The 20550-nt window shown below is 24.8% G+C and overlaps 1 protein-coding gene across 1 annotated transcript in view; it reads right to left on the reverse strand.

Moving 5' to 3' along the window:
- The window catches only part of LOC113559828 (ALK tyrosine kinase receptor-like), a 296724-nt gene that overhangs the window by 40407 nt on the left and 235767 nt on the right, over positions 1-20550 (reverse strand). Inside the window, exons 7-9 of the mRNA XM_026965595.1 lie at positions 7209-7375; positions 1119-1213; positions 571-633 (exon numbers count right to left, since the gene is read on the reverse strand). Of these exons, the coding sequence (XP_026821396.1) occupies positions 571-633; positions 1119-1213; positions 7209-7375 (325 nt within the window). The remainder of the gene's footprint in view (positions 1-570; positions 634-1118; positions 1214-7208; positions 7376-20550) is intronic.

Below are 20550 nucleotides of genomic sequence, written 5' to 3' on the forward strand. Positions count from 1 at the left end.
ACCCTTTTTTTTTTTAGTTCAAATTAAGTAAAGTGTTTGGTTTAATACACTTGCTTTAAACGTAAGTAAAGGCTTAGAAAAAAAAATGTAATTGTATTATATTTTATTTTAATTATAAAACTAGTTTGAACACTCATAGTTAAATGAAAATACAGTAAGGTATCTTAATCCTAATAATATTGAATACACTAATATGATTTTAAACAAGCCAAGCCACATAAATATTAATAACATAACTGTAGATCGTGATTTTAAAACTGTAACTCAAAAACTGTTTATGTACGAATAATTGGTTGTTAATTAATAATTTATTATAAAAATATATATAGTTTTTATTTTTAATCTAATACCATATGCGTTTCAATTTATTTTTAGTCAATTTTTGGAATTTATCTTTATTTTATGGAAGAAATAAATATTTTTAGATTTGTATATACATTAACTTTACTCTATTATCTAAAATATCTCAACATTGAAGTATACTTAATGTTAATTTTGCCTATGTACATGCTATTGTGGTATTTCTCTTGACTTATTCATTCTAAAATATTAAAAACTTTAATCACGAACCCGTATTATTTATTGTTCCAGCCGCTTCATACTTGTATCCCTTGAGTACGTCTTCTGGTACATCTGAAAATGATATGGAAAAATTTAATCTTACAAAATGTCAAACAATCTTAATCTATAAAATTCATCTCCCTTAATTAAACATCAACTGGCGGAAAAAAAAATGAAATACTAAAAAAGGTTTTGTTCGCGTTAATAATTTGTATTTTTTCAAATGTTCTCAATGTCATAAATTAAATTCTAAACTTGGTTTAAATTTATTTTAAGCTATACTCGAAAGACGTTTAATCATTTTATTTTAAAATAAAAGCATTATTTATTAAATTAATTATTTTACACTGATGAAAGAAAATATGCTTTAGACATCCTATAAATAATACGCATAAGAACGTAACATTACAGAAGAAAATAATAATAATTCTAGTTTCTATTTAGACGAGTATTAATATTACACATTGAGGTAGTTTATATTTATATATATTAAGTATTGATGTTTTATAAATAATTTATAGTAATGAATAAAATAATAAATAATATAATAAACTTACCTAAACCGAAGCATTTTGGACTCATAGCTATATCATCAATCGCCACATCTCCTTTTACTGACAGTAGTTTCCGAGCTTCAAACTGTAAATAATAGCTGAAAAATACAAAATACAAAATTATAGTTTGCCAGGTCATAAAATTTTTTTTTATAATTTACAGAGTGTTTGAGAAAATATTAAAATATCAACTTGTTTAATGATATTTTCCATTAAAAAATATAATTATACAATCGCCTTGCTTTACCAACAGAACATTTTTCAATCTTTATATCGTTGATAAAATGTAGTTATATATCCTTTTTTTTTTTAATAAAATAACTTTACTGTATTTTTCTACATTGTTATCATACAAACAATAAAATTAATGTCAAGACTTATTGACTCTATTGTTTATTAGATATAAGCGAAAGACATTATTGTATTATTTAATTTATTGTATTCGTTTTATTTTATTATCAAGATTGAAAATATTTTACAACAAAACACAAACATTCTTTTTAGAAATAAGAGATTTTATTTAAATGTACATTTTAGATATTGAATAATCTGTAACACAAACAGCTTATACATTTTGCTGCGTTCTAACACTTTCCTAATTAATATTATATAAGTATATATATATATTTAATTAACAATAATTAAACCATAGCTAAAATATTCAAAACAATAGTTATGAACAACATTTTTCCACAGTAAGTTTGTTTATAACATCAGCTGTGTATTTTTTCTGTTACGCGTTTAGTCTTAAATTGTCTGTGTTTCAAAAATTATTTTTGGCCAAGTTTTTCGTAGTATGGCGTTTATGAATATGGAAAATTGAAAAACACGTTTACGTGCATACATATCGTATCACCGACGGGAAAATATTTTGAAACTTGATTAACATTTTTTTTCTTGGACGGTCGCAAATAAATATTTGCGTATAATATTTATATATACATTTTTATAAAATATTTACTGTTTTTAACAATCTATAGGCATTCATGCCAATTATAATAAATTAAGTATAGTATTGAATGGACCTGTGTTTTATTTATACATTTTATATGCAATACATAAATTTACGTTTATAATATCATACATAATTGAATTATTTTTGTTTTTGTTCAAGTTGTAAGAAATACAACATATGTAATCTGTAGCTGAAGTGTAAAGAATAGTGTGTCTAATATATTATTATTTACAAATACATTTTCAATTCAAATTGCATTTATGGATTTCATTTAGTTTTATTAAAAAATAAAATCATACAGTTCCTATATGAACATTAAAGAAAATTAAATTTACATTTTCAAATAAAACTAAATACATTTTATACAAAACACAATAATTAATTCACTCGTAATACGTATACCATTTATTTTTGGATGAAACAATATTCTTGCTTAGAAGTTAACCTAAAATTAGTCCACAAGTAATCGAAGTATTATATTTGATTAGCCGGAATACAAATTATTAATAATTAATAAAACATTCCATTTATGCTTACTAGGAATGTGTGAGGAAGGAATAAAGCTCCGCTTATGCTTTGCCGGATCCTTCGAGTTATACAATTGGCCATATAAAGAGACCTTGAGAGTTAGTACTTAATAGTTAATATTATTTACTCTAGAAATAGAGCCAACATTTATTTTGTAAATTATAATGTATTATGAAGACAACGAGTATCGTGATGCTAATTTTAGGAAAAAATAGTGTCTAACTCGACGCTACTGCACTATTGCGTATAACATTATTTTAAAGTTAATTTTTATATGTTATATAGCTTATAGCTATAACGTATATTTACTTTATGAGTACCTTTGAGCGAGACTCTGTTGCTAGTTCTTAGACATGTTTTATTCTACCATAATCGTCGAAATAATAAAAGTATATCTATAGCTAAAATCTCTCCTGACATAAAAATCCTCGGATCCTCATAATTATTATCTGTTAGTTGGTAATGAAATATTTTTTAAGGCTTGATATAATTATTGTAACCGTCACATATTGGAAAAAACTATACTAATTTAGATAATAAAAAACATAGTTGTTATAAGTAAAATTGTTGATCAAGTTGATTTAATATGGTGATGGACTGACCTAATTATTGCATATTAATATTGTCAATTATACTTAAGATGCATGATATATTTTAAATGTTTATCTTGCTTGCTTTTATTTTTTATTTTGACCAAAATATACTGATCAATATTTCAAAATTTTACATTTTTTTTTCTGATGTAATTCAATATTTAAAATCACATATTGAAAAATTAATCTGCACTTTATCTATATCTGCACAGATATTTGAGTTTAAAAATACATATAAACCTAAAGATTTAAAAAAAAAAATACATAGATAGATAATTAAAGTTAAAAATATGTTTTTAAAAGAAAATCTTAAGTAAATATAAACTATTAAATTTATGCATTTTGTTTTAAAACACAATTAAGATTACTCGGCGTTGTAAGTATTTGAATACGTTCGTCCAAATACTTAATAACATTGTAAATAGCTCAACCTGCAGCATTAATTTTATTATTCTTATTAAGCCACATTATGTGTGCTTACTTATATCGCATACAATGGTCTAGCCATACACGGTGGTAAAATATTTATCGGACATCTTCAAAGGGTCGGTAATCAAGTAAACGTATACTCCTTTTGTGCACGCAGTCTCCATTGTGAGCTCTTATTAACATAATATTTTATAAATCCACGCACGTACAGACAAAGCTCATTGTAAGTTTGTATAATGCAATATACGTTTTGGCTTTTGGTAAGCGTAAGCGTCGGTCACCACTGATGAATAAACAGACACGTTATACCTTACCGGCTAGAGCTATAAAAAAAAAATACACAACTTATACATATTTATATGATACCATCATACATTATGCACGTTATTTTGTATGGTTACACATTATGGTGCCTTTCTTCGAGCATGCGATATACTCATTATGTGCACGAATAGAAAACTGTACTATTAACGTTACATAAAACACGTGACGTATTCGAATATCTGAATGTGACAAGACTATTATTGAACTGCCTACATAGTACCAGAAACGAATCAACAACGATTGCATTGGCTGAAAACAAAACGAATATACCATAGGAATCGAATATCTGCTGCTACCGGACATGCAATCATATTTGAGAAGCCGAAAAGATATTTTCATATCACGATTTTATTAACAGTCCCAAAACAATACGTGACCATTTGTTTATGTTTTATCAAAATTATTTACCGAATGACAATAAAATAAAAATGTCATTCGTTAAAGGAAAACTCTTCAAATAGAAATTCTATACACAAACGAAATAGTTGGACGTATCGACGTTTGAATGATGAAGGGATGTGTCTTATATATATATATATATATATGTACATGAATATATGTATGTGTGTGTACATAGATTTATATAAGAAGAATTTTCGGCAGTTATTAGAAGTTCAATTTATTTGATTTAAAAATAAATAACACTTATGTACTAGGATAATGGTCAGGAGTATCTTTCTCATCGAATTTCCGACATTCAATCCGCAGTAGCGCACACGTCAAAACATTTTAAAAATGTTTAAAACTCGGTCAATAAAAATAATAATAATAGGAAAATATCACGAAACTTAAATAATGATAATTTCCTTTTTTTAAACATAACGTGTACCTATATTAGTAAACTTTATATTTTATTGTGCAATCAGAGAGTGTTAATTTTCAAATATAGTGACCAGATGAAAATATTTGCAAACGCCCTTCATTTCCTCCTCCACGTAATGCCGTTATAGAGGTACACCCACGACAACAGACGGGGTACTATACTTTATAGTGTATACTTTAAAAAATATACATTCCTATTAATCCTCCCAAAACTATTTTCCTGACTACGACTAAACTCCTCTTAGCTTATACATTGATCGATAAAAATATTATCAGTAATCAGCTGAGTATCATACTTCGTACATTCCAAAACTGAATATTGATTGAAGCACATTATTTCAAGTTACATTACATTTAACTAAGAATCACGCATTGTGTCAATAATTTATATGGACTGTCTACTTAATGATATTTTAAAATTTTAAAATCGTGAACTTTTTTTTTTATCAATCGTTATAAAATAAAATGATAATTATTAATAATTAATATGTGTCTTGACTCTTCAATAATGTTATCAGGGTGATATGCTTAGTGAAAAATACTTCCTCTGAACTTTGGACCCTTAACAGCTAAATAGTTATATAAATTAATAATCTGGTATTTAATAAATCTATTACTAAATAAATTAAAGGTAAATAGAGATTTGTGATAAGAGTAAACATAAAAAAAAACCTTCAGATATCTACATTTTTCACAAGATAATGAACTAAAGATTTATTTTTATCTTTTAAATGGTAATACTATATTCAGGATAATTTTAAAAGCAGCATAGTTTATACATATTAATATGATATGAATACTTATATTATTGTAATATTACGTATAGTTATAATTTCATATATTATATAATTATATATGAAATAATAATAAAAAAGTAAAATGTATTTCCTAAACATTATTCTAACAAACTAAAAAATAACTATGATATTGACCTGGCCAATATTATAAGTACTTGAGCTGTAGTAATACCTAGTATTTTAGACTAATACATATTTTTAAATAGTATTTTATTTTTTTTTTTTATCTAGCAAAAGTTTTAAAAGATCTTCTTTTTAATATAATGGAACATTAAACATTGCCATTGTAGTTGCAAAGCATGTTTGATGGCATGAACAAACAATCTGCAAATAAAAGAATTCCCAATACCAATTTAACTTATTGCTTGAACGTTAAACTGTAAGTTCGTTTGTTTTACAGATTATTATTACCGTCAAAGACATACAATACTTGTAATGAATACAGAAAAACTTAGCGATTAGACGATGTCGAGTTTGTCGACCAAACATAAAATATAAAACATGTTTTTTTTTTTTTTTTTTAAATCAAACAATTTAAACGTTATTCCACAGTCAATTGTTAAACATTATGAAATCCTACTTTAGTTTTTATGAAATCAATCAAAATATTATCATCATTACAAAGCATATTACGTACAATTTACCTATAACATAGTAATATAATTTGCATTATTTATCGAACGAATATTTTTTTTATTTTATATTGCGCTAACATTTTATTTAATGTGAAATTTGTAATTTGTAATTTATTAGATTCTCCACCTCATAATTTATAATTTTATTAATACATTAAAACATTGATTGTAATGTCGAATAAGTTATGTATTCGAAATATTAGCGAGTATTTCTCTGATCACAATTGCATTTAACAATATATTACATATATATATATATATACAATATTTAGTGAAGACCATTGGAAACACACCCAAGCTTCAATTTATTTTAAAATATAATATTTTAACCGTTCCTATGCAATTTGCAATGGGTTCACTAATGACGAATGTTTGCGATACTACCTTCAACGTTTATTTTTAATTAATCATTAGTATAGATATAAATATATAATAGAAATGAATAAATACCAGCGTATGTATAGACTAGTGATCGTTTATAAAATTAGAAACATAAGTAAAATAACCAAAACGAGTATAATTTCACGTAGAAATTTTCGGTAAAAAAAATGATTTTAGTATTTTAGTTCTGTAAACGAATAAACTATCTGTACAATTTAATTATTTTGAAATGAGTATTTATAATGTGATATTTGCTTTTATGACTGTATATAACAATTAAGTATACCTACTACATTAAGTGATCTGATGCGGACGAGTAGACACGCTCATGAAATATACTGTTTTACAAAACTTAATTTTGTTTTAAAATATCTCAATTATTGTTAAAAATTGACTTAGTTTTAAATAGGCAATTGTCGTGAACGTTTATCCATCAGCTGAGAGATTTGTTTTTTGTTTTTAGCACACAAAATTAAATTAAAATTTTAAAAAGATGTTTACCTTTGGTAATACGTGATAAATAATAATACTTATTCTAAAATAATGGAATATAACGAGATAGATTCTAGTTGAATTTTGTTTTACCAGAAAATGATAATAGTGATCTGTCATAGTGTAAATTAACTTACCTGGTTGTGATGTTTACTAAATAAACAACGGTTCGAAGCCACGTATTCCCATAAGTCCCAAAACTCCACCATAATCTTCTCACACGGTCTACCTCGCCATGGGCCTCGACCAAATAAAGTCCCAAAGTTCCACTATGTGAACTATGTTTGTGGTAAAAAAATGATATCTGAAAAAAATAATTTCATAAATATAATTTTCAAGACATTATAATGTTATGTAGTCTTTAAAAATGTAAGAATAAGAACGTATTACACTGTAATTATATATGTCCATTAGGTATTAAATACATTTTATTTGTAAAACATAGATATATTTACATTGATGATATTAGGTTATGTACTTATATTAAAAAAATAATAATTAATTGAAACTAAGTATAATTTTTTATTGGGACATAGAAATATGTAAAATATTTTGAATTAAACAAATTTAATAAAAACTTAAACTTTAATATCACAACATAAACTTTATTTTAATAATATATTAAGAAGTTATTTTACTGTTTTAAAAGTTTCTTAAGTAAGTAATATAATTTTAATTGAAATTGAAATTTAAAGGAACTAACATTAATTATCAAAGATATATTTGGTCTAGACCAAATCGTATTTATGATAAATTATGAAATTAATTCTCAACATATTTTTAGTTGAAAAATATTTTATAAATTATTCTGAATATTAAATACTTTTTAAATTCATGAGTAGAATTTATACAGTATTTTTATATTACACATTAATGAGATTGAATTTAAAATACTATTCAAGAAATTCAACCCAAATAATTGAATAATATTATTCATAACTAAAGTAAATAATAATACGTCTAGACGGAATCGTGGCTACACAATAAAATAACAATTCATACAGATTTTATCAAATATAAAATCGTCGAGAAAAGTCAGCATATAAAAGTTTTTGAATGTTTTGTCTACTAAATTGTACGAAGACATTAAAAAATATTGAATATATCCTGAAAAATCAATGTTACATTAGGTTTAATATAGTATATTGTTTCATTGGTATAAGTCTTAGCTAAAAATAATAATTATTATACAAACTTAACCTAACCGCGCTGAGTGTCATTAACGAATTTCTCACATCAAAGCTTTTTGTAATAATATGTATTTATTATTACTATAATTATTACGAGTTACTTATTGTACCCTGTAGGTATAGATTGTATATTACAAATAAAGGGAAAAAAAATAAATTTTGTAGATTACATTTTATGCGCTTGTGTACTACAATATACGTTGATAACAATGGGTTCATGAAAACATGTTAAAAACAAATTATATTAATTATTATAATATTGTAAATGTCATGTTATTACGTTTAACTGATTTCTATCATTAAATATCCTTTCAAACAATGTCATTACGGGAACAATAAACTATCCACTTTAAGGGAGGTTAATGTTAGAAAATTAGGTGATATTCATACTTTTGTTAAAAATAAAAAATGTTCAATACTTTTCAAAATAATTTGGATTTAAAAATGTTTTTATTTTTGAGTAAAAAAAAGCTTTAATTATTAATATAAATTTTGTTTTACAGTATAAGTCATTTATAAAAACACAAATATCAATTATCATGAACTTGATATCTCTGTTGTAGATATTTTTCTAAATCTTAAGCAATTATTGTCAATTGTGTACAAAAAAAAAAAAAACATTATAAAGTCATAAAAATAGTAAAAAATCATATATTTTCCTCCACATCTACTATATTCATATATCATTGTTCTCTTTGATTTAAGTTCGTCTGATTTCTATTTGTCAATTGTATTTTATTCTGTTAAGTTGTACGACACAAAATCACTTTATATTTCAAACAACAAGTTAGTTTAAAAGAGGATACATCGAGCGACTATTGAACGTTGTCTACGTTTAACTATTAACCACGATATATTTTCAATAAACTTAAAAATTGTTAATTTAAGGTTGGGATATTAATCTTTCTACATTTACTAAAAAAAGGTCTGTCCAGAATCTAGTGGCAATATTAATATATTGTTAGTTTATTGAACTGAATGTATTTTTTTGTATTTTCTCTATAATAATAAAAAAAATGAAGGGCATTTACGAAACCCATTTATTGTCACAATATATATAGCGGTTGGTGTAAAAACAAATATTAAAAAGATACGTGTACGTGTATGATCATCGGATATCATGTAATAACACATCATTTTCGTTCATTTACAGTCATTCCAGCGACCTTTGCTTAATTTATAAAATCATCCCATCGGCACACAAACACCATCCACTGCACGTGGTTCAGTCAGACTTTCTGAACATACAACACAAGCACGGGAAATAAATGAAAAGCTGATGTTTGAGAAATGTTTTCCATTCAGTGGGTTTCTTCCGACAATTTGATTTATCAGAACTCGGTTTCGGTTCCCACGTCATACCGCAGAGCTTCTTGCGTTTTCCGCAATCCTCGCAAAGCTCGCGTTTCCTACGGTTTTCGATTTTTTCGCTATTTTGGCATATTTTTGTAAAGTTTTCGATTTGCACTTTGTTTCTACATTTATATCGTTTATCACGGTTTTTACAGTTTTTGCGGTTCTTCGATTGCCTAACGACCGCTGGCATGCCCTTATTGCATGGCTGCCTCTTCGTCTTTTTGATACCGTCGCGTACGTCGTAGTAAGCCATGCGAAGGCAGTTATACTTTTTTAACAGTACGGACGAAGAGTCACATGGTCCGCCTACCTGATCCAAATCTTTGAGTAACCTTTGCGTTTTTCTGCATAGCTGCGTAAAGGCGTCCGCGTGCTCACCATTGACCTGTACATCTACCGAGATCTTTTCTAGCTTGTCCATTAGCCGTTTAGCATACTTTGCGATCTGCGTTTTCATATAAATTTCGTCGGCGCACGATGAGCGGGCAGACTGCAATCCAGTCATCTTATTGTTGGATTCAAAGTTTAATTTCAGGTCGTTTTCGGTTTCAGAACAAGTCTTGGCTGCACACAAGGGTTGTCTGCATTTCATCATTTCGTTTTCAATCCTGGTCAGCCTCTCTATGTTCTTAATATCAGTAGACATGGTGTAGGTAAATGTTAGGTAAAGCGTGTTTTCCTAATTATCACGCACATGGAGCAATTTTTGAGATTAAAATATCGTTTCAGGTTTTGTTATTTTAGACCACTCGTCGGCATAGACACGTTTGGTGATCGGCCAGCGTAGTAGACATGTATAAATATTTTAAAAATAAGAACGCAAGAATATTTTGGCAAGAAATACTTTTTTTCTATCATCCTCTCGATACGCTAAATGATGCTTGGACCTGATGCCGTTGCTAACATAAAACACAAACAGTGTGGCAATTCTTTAAGATTGTATAATATATTTAAAATGTAAATGGTTACAATAAAAAAATAAATAAAACATATATTTGCATATTTTATCACAAAAAGTATTTATAAAAATATATAAAATATTTTATAAATAAGTTTGATTAGAATTAGAATTCTATAGGTACACTAACATGTATTGCGTTATAATATTTTATGCAACTACTTTTTAAATTTAATAATATAATAGTTATTAGTCCATCTTCATAAGCACTCTACGTATTAATTTACTATACACGCTAACCCCTATATTTTCTTTCAATAATGAATTAAATCAAATTTTGATTTTTAGAACATTAAAGTAAGTATATTTAAGACCATATTTTCAAGTAAATACATGTATTATTTGTATGCAATTTAAAAATTATTCTGGGGAAAATATATAATTATAACGATAAAATAAATGTTAAGTTTTTGAATATTATTAATATACGTTGATTGCAAAATTATAGTAATTTATACTTTATAGTTTACCTATATATTATTACTTTATAATAATTTTACGATTTTTACGTAAAAATAATTACGTTTTTTGTTGTGATTCAAAAATGAATAATTTTAGATATATTATGTAAATGTTATTGCAACTTCAAATATCATTTTTAGTTTTTAATTAATATAAAATATTGTTGATGTATTTTTCCTAATTTAGATATAAAACAATTATCGTTTAATTTTTAATGTAAATAAATCAATAAAAAACCTATAGTCTTAATAAAAGGTTACTCATAAATTGCTGCTACTACAGTCCATAAATTCACGAGTAGGTATGTACAATATTTTTACAATGATTAGTTAACATTAAAATTTGAAATTTATTGAAATCAGGAAAATGTTCAAAGTATTTTATAGATCAAAATTCATATAATTTTTAATTTTAATACATTTAATGCACAATTCTTCATAAGATCATATTATTGGAAATTAAAAAAAAAATTAAATCCTATTAATTTAAAATATTGTATGATTTAAATTATACATATTTTAATAAACTAAATGCGATCTTTTCAAAATATTTAAACTAATTTAAAGCTATTTTGTTGTATTTTAAATTTTCGAAATTATTTGTTTTCTTAAAAATATTACAAAAATGTTTAGTTTTAGTGAAAAATTAATTTATGGTGTGTATGGATGATATAAACGCGTTCTGTATTCACACATGTGTACAGACGTATACTGATTTTCAACAAAACAACACACATACAGCTCTACTAGCAATTTTTATGTTACAACATTATACATAAATTCCCTCGACGTCTCGTTCAATCGATATTTGTCAGAAGTAAAAAGGATATAACATTACAATAATATGAGGGTTAAAAGAAAACAACTATTATGCGTCAATGACTTTTAATAAAAATCTCAAAATACAATTCCACGTCAGTATGGATTAAAATAATATTATGTCTATTACAATCCTTAAATAACTACTTTCTATTGTGATTTTACATTAATTAAATTAACGATCTTGAATTACAAAATATAAACCGAAGCCATTTGTTATTGTGTCCTCTTATCAAACCTACTAATAACTATCTATGTTTATTATCTTTAAAATTTAAATGACTACGAGCTTAATATAATTTAAGTCTTCTATACAATATGTTGTTTTATATCATAGTCACTACGTAGAATTATTGTTTAATTAGTATAGATTTGTGATATTTCTAGTTAAGTCGATCTAATTATTTAGATACATTCTACCGTCAATCAATGCTCGAGAGGGCGGTATGAAACATTCAAGTACATTCTAATAGTCAGTGCTTACTGCTTAGAATATATTATTAATTGGTAATTGATAATATTTAATTATTTAGAAACATTCGGTAGTTAGGTAATCAGTACCCGCGAATGGATATTGGATAGCGTACAGTAGAGTCAGATATTTTAAGTATAAAGTATTTTTTACTAATTCAAAGCATTTAAGCACAACATAAATTAAGCATTTGCCCAGTTCTTAGAATCGTCGAATTTATTATATATAACATATTATCAAATTAGATAATACCTACAGTAAAGATTCAACAGACTAATAATACGAAGACGGTGTTCAGCGGTTTCGATTACCTAATGAGTTTATCGAACGAGTGTGTGTTAACTGATATTAGTCGAATTACATCATAATTATATTATGATTGCACGTCGCATTAATATAATATAGCGTACCGGAATCCGCAAAGACATCTCCGAGTAAATTAAAATATATTCATTCAACGTTTATACATTCATATTTGATACGGAATACATAATACAGACGTAGAATAATCTTATACGCATATACTCTTCGGAATAATAAAAATAAAACCACTAAACGACCTTAAATGACATCGGGACACCAGCTAACACATATGCACACCCATATCCATCATATCGCATTACACACGTGCACACGCACACACACACACACACACTTTTATACTACGTTTACATGCGTAACATAGTAGCAGAGGTCGTCGGACCATCTTTCTGTTAAAAGGACCTAAGTAACTGTCACGTCTGTCCACCACGGTTTTCCCTCATACATTCGGACGAGTCATTGACCTCCCTGCATAATACAAACAGTGCGTTACTTACCATATTTTAATAGAAAGACAGCACACTATCGTTCACTCACGTGTTTTTATCTCGCCACATATTTTATTCATAACAGTTCGAATTTCAAATCGCCACAATATTCGTAAAAGTCACGAAAATTTCTAAATTTTTTGTGTTTAAAATGAATGATATTTTTATTTTAAATATTAAAAGCTTGAAAATTTAATACAAGTCTGCTCATATGTATTTTCGCCCTAAATTTCCATTTTCTTTTTTCGTATACATTTTAAGTTAAAATACTACTGAAATTGTACTGAAATTTCTAAAAAATAACGATTTTAATTATTTTGTTGTGTTTAAAAAAAAAAATATGATTACTATAGGTTCGAAGTTTAAATTTTATTCACTTAACACAGTGAAACTTTCAAAATATTTTAATTAATATTCAAATATTTATTCTAGGAAGGCAAAAACACACCGTTATACTGTACTTCAATGTTGACTTATAAGGAAATAATAATATCTCATACTATCAATAATAGTAATAATAATAATTACATTATATACGATGTGTTTTTGGAAAAAAATAAATTGAATTCATCGAGACAAACGCTGAAAAATAAAAAACTTATACCAACAATATTGTAAATGTGTACCTAATAAAATATCATTAGCAATATATTATAAGGTTACAAACGGCATGTCAAGATTTCCAGAATAGGTTTTTATATGGAATATTTTATCATTGAACTAAAATTGAATACGTTTATGACAGTAACCTATATAATGAATAAATACACTTGCACTAATCATACAGTACAATGATTTATACTGTTTTTAGTTATATATTACAAAACAAAATGTTTTTTTAAAATTTAAATAACTAAACATTGAACTCTAAATTAGTAGTTATTAATGTTTTGCTACTTCAACCGTCTTAGCTACATAATATATGCATATAAGATAAAATTTATAGTAATTACTTAAACCAATTGTTAATAATTTCTTACAGAAATAAAATTAGATCATATTATACCGACAAAATACCGTATTATTATGAATTACAATACGAAATCTTGTAACTTAAAATGAATCTATAAATAAATTGCATTTGAATAATATAAGCCAACTTTAAATTTTTAAACGATTGATTTAAGTATAGTTATATTGTAAAAGTGAGTAATGGAAGTTTAGGAACTTTAAGTTCGGTTATACGTATTAACATTAAACATATTTGAAACTCATAAAGCAATAGGTATTTGTGTACTACTGTACTATAATAGTAAGTTAGCAAATGAAATATTTAGTAGGGACTATTTTCCACCAATGTTCATTTTTCTTCAAAAAGAAATAAAGGTAAATTCCATTTTTTTCACTATCTTTTTTTTTTGAACTAGAATACATTTTTTTCCTCTGAATACTAAAATAATTTATTGTTTTTTTAAATATTAAAATTATTTATTTTATGTACGCACAAACTAAATAATTTGTATTGATAAAATATACTGAGTGATTCTTTTATCGAATAAAACTCATTATTTCAAATTTCTATTGACGTTTTTAAAACATTTCTTGTCAAAGTAAAACATCCTTTGTTTAGAAAAAAATATATTTCTTAATATTTTTGTTGTTATAATTTTTTAATTTTTTACTTTATTCAATGACAACATACATTTTTATTTTCATATTCCGAAGCAGAATTTTTTGGAGTTCATCGATACATAAAAATTGAAATTCGAACGAATAGTTTATGAGTTATAAATATTTAAAGTTTATGTAAGCATATTTTTCGATGTATCCATTTGCACACTCCCAATACAATTTAAAAAAAATATATTTATATATTATTTTACTTTGACTATAAATTATGTAATCAATTTCCTTTCAAAAATATTAATAGATTTTGAAATAATGAATGTTGTTCGATTAAAGAATTACCTTTTATATATAATTATATATAAGAATTTATAATATACCTAATTTTAATAATATTATAATACAGATAATTGATAAAATGGCGATAATTTGTAAATTATATTTTAATTTAATTTTACTATAGTCGGGAATTATTATAAAAAATATGTTTTATTATTTACTTTTATCATAATTCACAATAATTTTTACTTTTAATTTATTTCATACTTGACATTTACCTATTTATAACAATCACATCGAACAATACTCTTGGTCAAAAATAATAGGTATTTACTATGGTATTTATTTTAATTAATAATTGTGTGTGATAATTTTTATTTTAATAATGGAAAATGTGAACAGTTGAGGAATGTGATCAAGATTTTTTTTTTATATTTTTGAAGATAATGAACAGCGGAGGATTACAGTTATTCATTTTTGGAAGAAAATGGATATGACACAATATTTAAAGTAATTTATTAAAAATTTTATGTTTTATATATTCATTGTGTTTATTTAATTTTAGAAATGAACGTATTTTAAATTAATTACTGTTATATATTTATTGCAATAATATCGGAGTAATGTCCATAATATTATTTAATAACTCATACCTTTTGTCTAATATCATACCGAACAATGTATATTTTTTTAATATTTTTTAATATCTCCAACACAAATGCAAACTTATGAATTGTTTTAATTTAAAATAATTTTCAATTTTACTGTACCTATATAATAATATCGTGAACATGCAAAAAATAAAATATTTATAATCTATTTTGTAATCATAAATATGAACAAAAACAAAGCTTAAAGGAAATTACCAAATACTAAATGTCTAAATAGACCGTTGATTTTAAAATGCAATTTATTCGTGATGGTGTTAATGAGGATATATACAATATACGTGTATATATATTTCATAAATATGTACTAAAAAATGAATGACATGACATGGACAAGCATTTGAGAGAATATCAGAAAATTAAATCTCATTCTTCTTTATTTTCGATCGTATTTAAATGCTATGCAGTTTTGAATGCAAATATAGCTGCCGTTTTTTTTTTCATTCAATTACATTAATATTATAGTGGCTAGATCATCAAATCGTGAAAGACTTTTGCATACTGATTATATTTTTAAGGGTCACTGAAGTATTTAGGCAAACCACCAGATAGTGCATTCTAAAATGTTTAACTGAATAGTTACAGTCAAGGCATAAATAAAATATAATTATATATATAGGACGATTATTCCGATCGTACCAAGATTTGAGTGATAGAGTGTTACTTAAATTTTTTTTAATCTTTATGAAAATAGAAGCTAACTTTTATTTACAGGTTTTTTTTAGGTTAGTATATAAAGTTTGTTGTGTAGACACTATAATCCTAATGGATCAAATGAAACAATTTGTATTGTATGGAAATTTATCTTCTATTTCAAATTAAATTATATTTTAAAAGTTATTAAAATTTTACTAACATTATTGATATACATATAGTTGCTAGTCATTTCAAAAATAAATCGTTATTGTTGAATAATTATATGGACGAATATATAACACCATAAAACTGTTACAACACTAAATGTCAATGACTTAGTATTTTAGTGTTCAGTTTTATGAACATTTAACAGTTTTTCTTAAATTTAATTTTTTTCCCCCATTATTTTATAAAACTAGTGATATTTTAAAAATAACATCTCTAAAGGACCATCTGGGACCACTTTCCAATCGATAGAGTGTCCTTAAGAAACTTTTAAAGCACTTATACTACGCCCCAAAAAACCTAAATCATTCCACTCCACACAAAATCTGAAATAATACAGAACACCAAAAGCATCTGTGTACAGGGTTTTAAAGTGCTACAAAAATTTACTAAATACAAGAAAAATAATAATATAGCCGTTGAGTACAAATAGTGTCTGTTTCATATAAAGTTCAACTGATCATGAACAATTTAATAATTTACTTGTTAAGGTAAAAAGATCTTGATAAAACGTACTTATTCGTTTTAAATATTAAAGATTTTTAAAATTTACCAATTTGAAAAACATATCTCCATTACATAAAATGTTAGTATTGTTTTTATATGGAAATTTAATATAAAAAAAAAATACATGTATGGTTATTTTAATACTTATATATTATATAAAATATATTTTCATCTGACAGTATACCTTATAATTATTTATTTATGTCCCCGTGACTTTTAAAATATTTTTAGTTGTACGTAAGTATTGAAAAATATGTACATACTTGTAAATAAAACAAATACTTTTTTAATCAATACATTTTATGAAATTAAAATGCGTATATGTAAAAACTACAACGTTATACTAACATTGACGTCGATTTAAGTTTTAAATACAACTATTTTAAATTGCAATCATTACATATTTTCTTATTTTAATATTTTGAATTTATTTTTGTGGGAAAAGTCCAATATTGGGTTTTACATACCCTACCGATTATACGCACGACTATGATAATATGATATAATTATGTTTTTTTCCGACTATAAAATAAAGATACAAATATTTATTTGACATTTTTAATTAATATTTTGTACTAAAGATTAAACTTTTGCAGTATTATAATTAAAACGAAATGTTAATGGAATGCACCAAAATAATTTCGCTAAGAACAATTCTAAAATACTTCACTTAAGTTTTTCAAATTAAATGTGGTAACGCCCGGCCACCATCACAATGATCTACTCGATGGTTAAATTATATTATGACCGGCCATTTCGTACCTCTTTGATTTTATCTGGAAATAGACAATTTATTTATATTTCTTTGGGATCGGAAAAATTAATCTAGATTGCTCTTGTCGTTAGATAATTATTGTTATTTTTAATGTAATAAATTATATATAATATCAATTAATTATATTTTATGTACCAAAATTAAGAAACGAAATTGCTTATTGTAATCCAATGGCCCAAGGAAACAATAATGCACTGTCATATATTATTTCTGCTAATGCGTATATAACGCATATATATAATTAGTTTGACTATGCCAAGCATTACATACATTCCACATTAAGTTTTCCATTAACCAAAATAGTATGCACCTATTAATATATTAGACATGTTCAGAGTCTAAACATAAACTTATTTTTTTTTTTGCCGGTCTTTCTTTATTGTCATCACTTATTACATATACATATCACTCAATAACTAACTAATAATTATTATAATATCAGCACTTTATCATTTTTCTCAATATTATATTTCAATAACGATAATAACAAATGCATGTTTAAATGAAACGGTAATTATTATTCATGTTAGCTTAACTAAACACACAATTACGGTCTTACGATTCTTGTACACCTTATTATTATAGACTGGCTGTATTAATATTATTTAATAATCTTGTTTAATTGATATAAAAAATCATGCACATATTTTCTTGGAAAATTTTAGATTTACGAAATATTTTTTTTATGAATGATATATTATTAAGTTATGTAAATATTAAGATATTTAATATTGTTATAGATTTTTAGTTTAATTGAAATAAAAACAGTCGTTTTAGAGCCAGTAAAGCAGATTGCTATCATATCAAAATTTGACCAGAATAAATAAATTAATGTAATAATACACGACGCGAAGGGAAAAGGTATTTGATAAAAACGATTCAACTTTTTCACAATAGGGCCGCTTTAGTTTATAATATTCAATGCACATGTCAAAATTGTATTGTACAAACACATTTAGATAGAAGTATAATGCCAAACCGATTAAAATCGGTATCGTATATACTATATTATGAGAATACAGGTAGCGCACTGTAGAATTCGAAATTCCAGTTTTGAAAAATACGTGTAAACATACCTTTCTTAACATTACAATCATTATATTTAAATTAAATTAAAACACCTCTTATAATATTTTTTAACCACTTTCTTTATTCGTAAAATAATAATCATATCATTTTGTAAAATTTTAACATATTTATGTACGTTTACTGAATCATTATAATATCTAACCATTATTCAACACTCCCACCGATCTCCCCAAAGTTGTTACCATCTATTTTAACATCATTTGAACAATAGAAACCAATTTTAACATAATTTGAATAATATAAACCATTGTACTCGTAATCGTTTAACTTCATGTGTTTAATTTAATTTATTATTCTAGTTATTATTCTAAAAAAAAAATCAAGTTAAGATGTTAGATATTATTTTACTTGTTAAATTATCACACAATATAATTGCAAAATTTGGCTATTATTAAAATTAAAATAATAACTATTAAATTGCGGGCAGGTATTTTTGTGAATGATTAAATATATAAAAATCAAAAATGTTTAACCATGTTTTTTAATGTTACAATAATACAACACATATTTATAATATTTGTTCAGTATACTTTAATTTTCATACAGTATTAAGTATTAAGTATATTTAAGTTTAAGTCTTATAAATCGATATTAGTTATTTAATTAATGTGAACAGTTATTTTATGGCTTAACATGGCTTGTTTTATTTTTATATACTATATAAATATTATTAAAAAAAAAAAAAAACTATAGTATTTTTCCGTTGAAAAATTATGTATATATACAGATTATAAATTTAAATCGTCCAAAAGTAGTTTATCGTAAATGCTACAGAACTTTCTGAAAAGAACTGAAGTGCAATTACTTAAATTAAAAAAAAAATACTAAGTTTCCTATTGTTTACATAACGCATAATGACGCCTTAACACGAAGGTGTGCGATTTCTTTTAATTAACTCTGTCCTAAACTTTTAGCTGTAACACCGAATACAATTTTTTCAAGTTTGTAAGTTGGAATATCTTAAAAATTCATTATGACATAATGTAAACAAAATGTAATCATAATTTAATAACTCAAGTATAAAAAAATATCACGTAATAAAACTAAGATACCTTATGGCATTGAATTAGTATTGGTAATCTTAATATTATTATTATTTTTAGGTATATTAAGTATGTATCACTTGTAAGGCATGTTGTTAAAAAATACAAAAATACCAACTTACGTATTACGTAATGGAATCCAATATCAAATTGTAATACAATCATTTTAAATTAAGTGCTTTTTTTATTTATTTATTTTAAAGTATTATTATATTTATAATTTTTTTTTTTTTTAGGAGTACAATATTCAATAAAAATAATTATAGTTTCCCGTTTAAATTTTGTATATGTATATATATAAAATTAATATTCTAGGTATATATCTGAATAAAAATTCATAATATTTCCTATTTAAGTACTCTAATAACCACATAAATAACTCCAATGATTTACATAACGTATAAATAATATAATGTAAATATCAATTCCTCGTTCAGTTTTCGCATAAAATGAATTAAAATTTGATTGAAACATTTTAAATTTAAATTTTACTAAATAAAGTGACAATTACTGATAATTATTTTAATTATTTTATTTTTTTTGAATTAAAATGGGTAATGTTTCAAACAAATTTTAAATACATTTATGCAAAAACTTACAATAATGTATTTTATGCCCAATTAAAT

The sequence above is a fragment of the Rhopalosiphum maidis genome, chromosome 3, assembly GCF_003676215.2.
Source record: "Rhopalosiphum maidis isolate BTI-1 chromosome 3, ASM367621v3, whole genome shotgun sequence".
In the NCBI taxonomy this organism is placed as follows: domain Eukaryota; kingdom Metazoa; phylum Arthropoda; class Insecta; order Hemiptera; family Aphididae; genus Rhopalosiphum; species Rhopalosiphum maidis.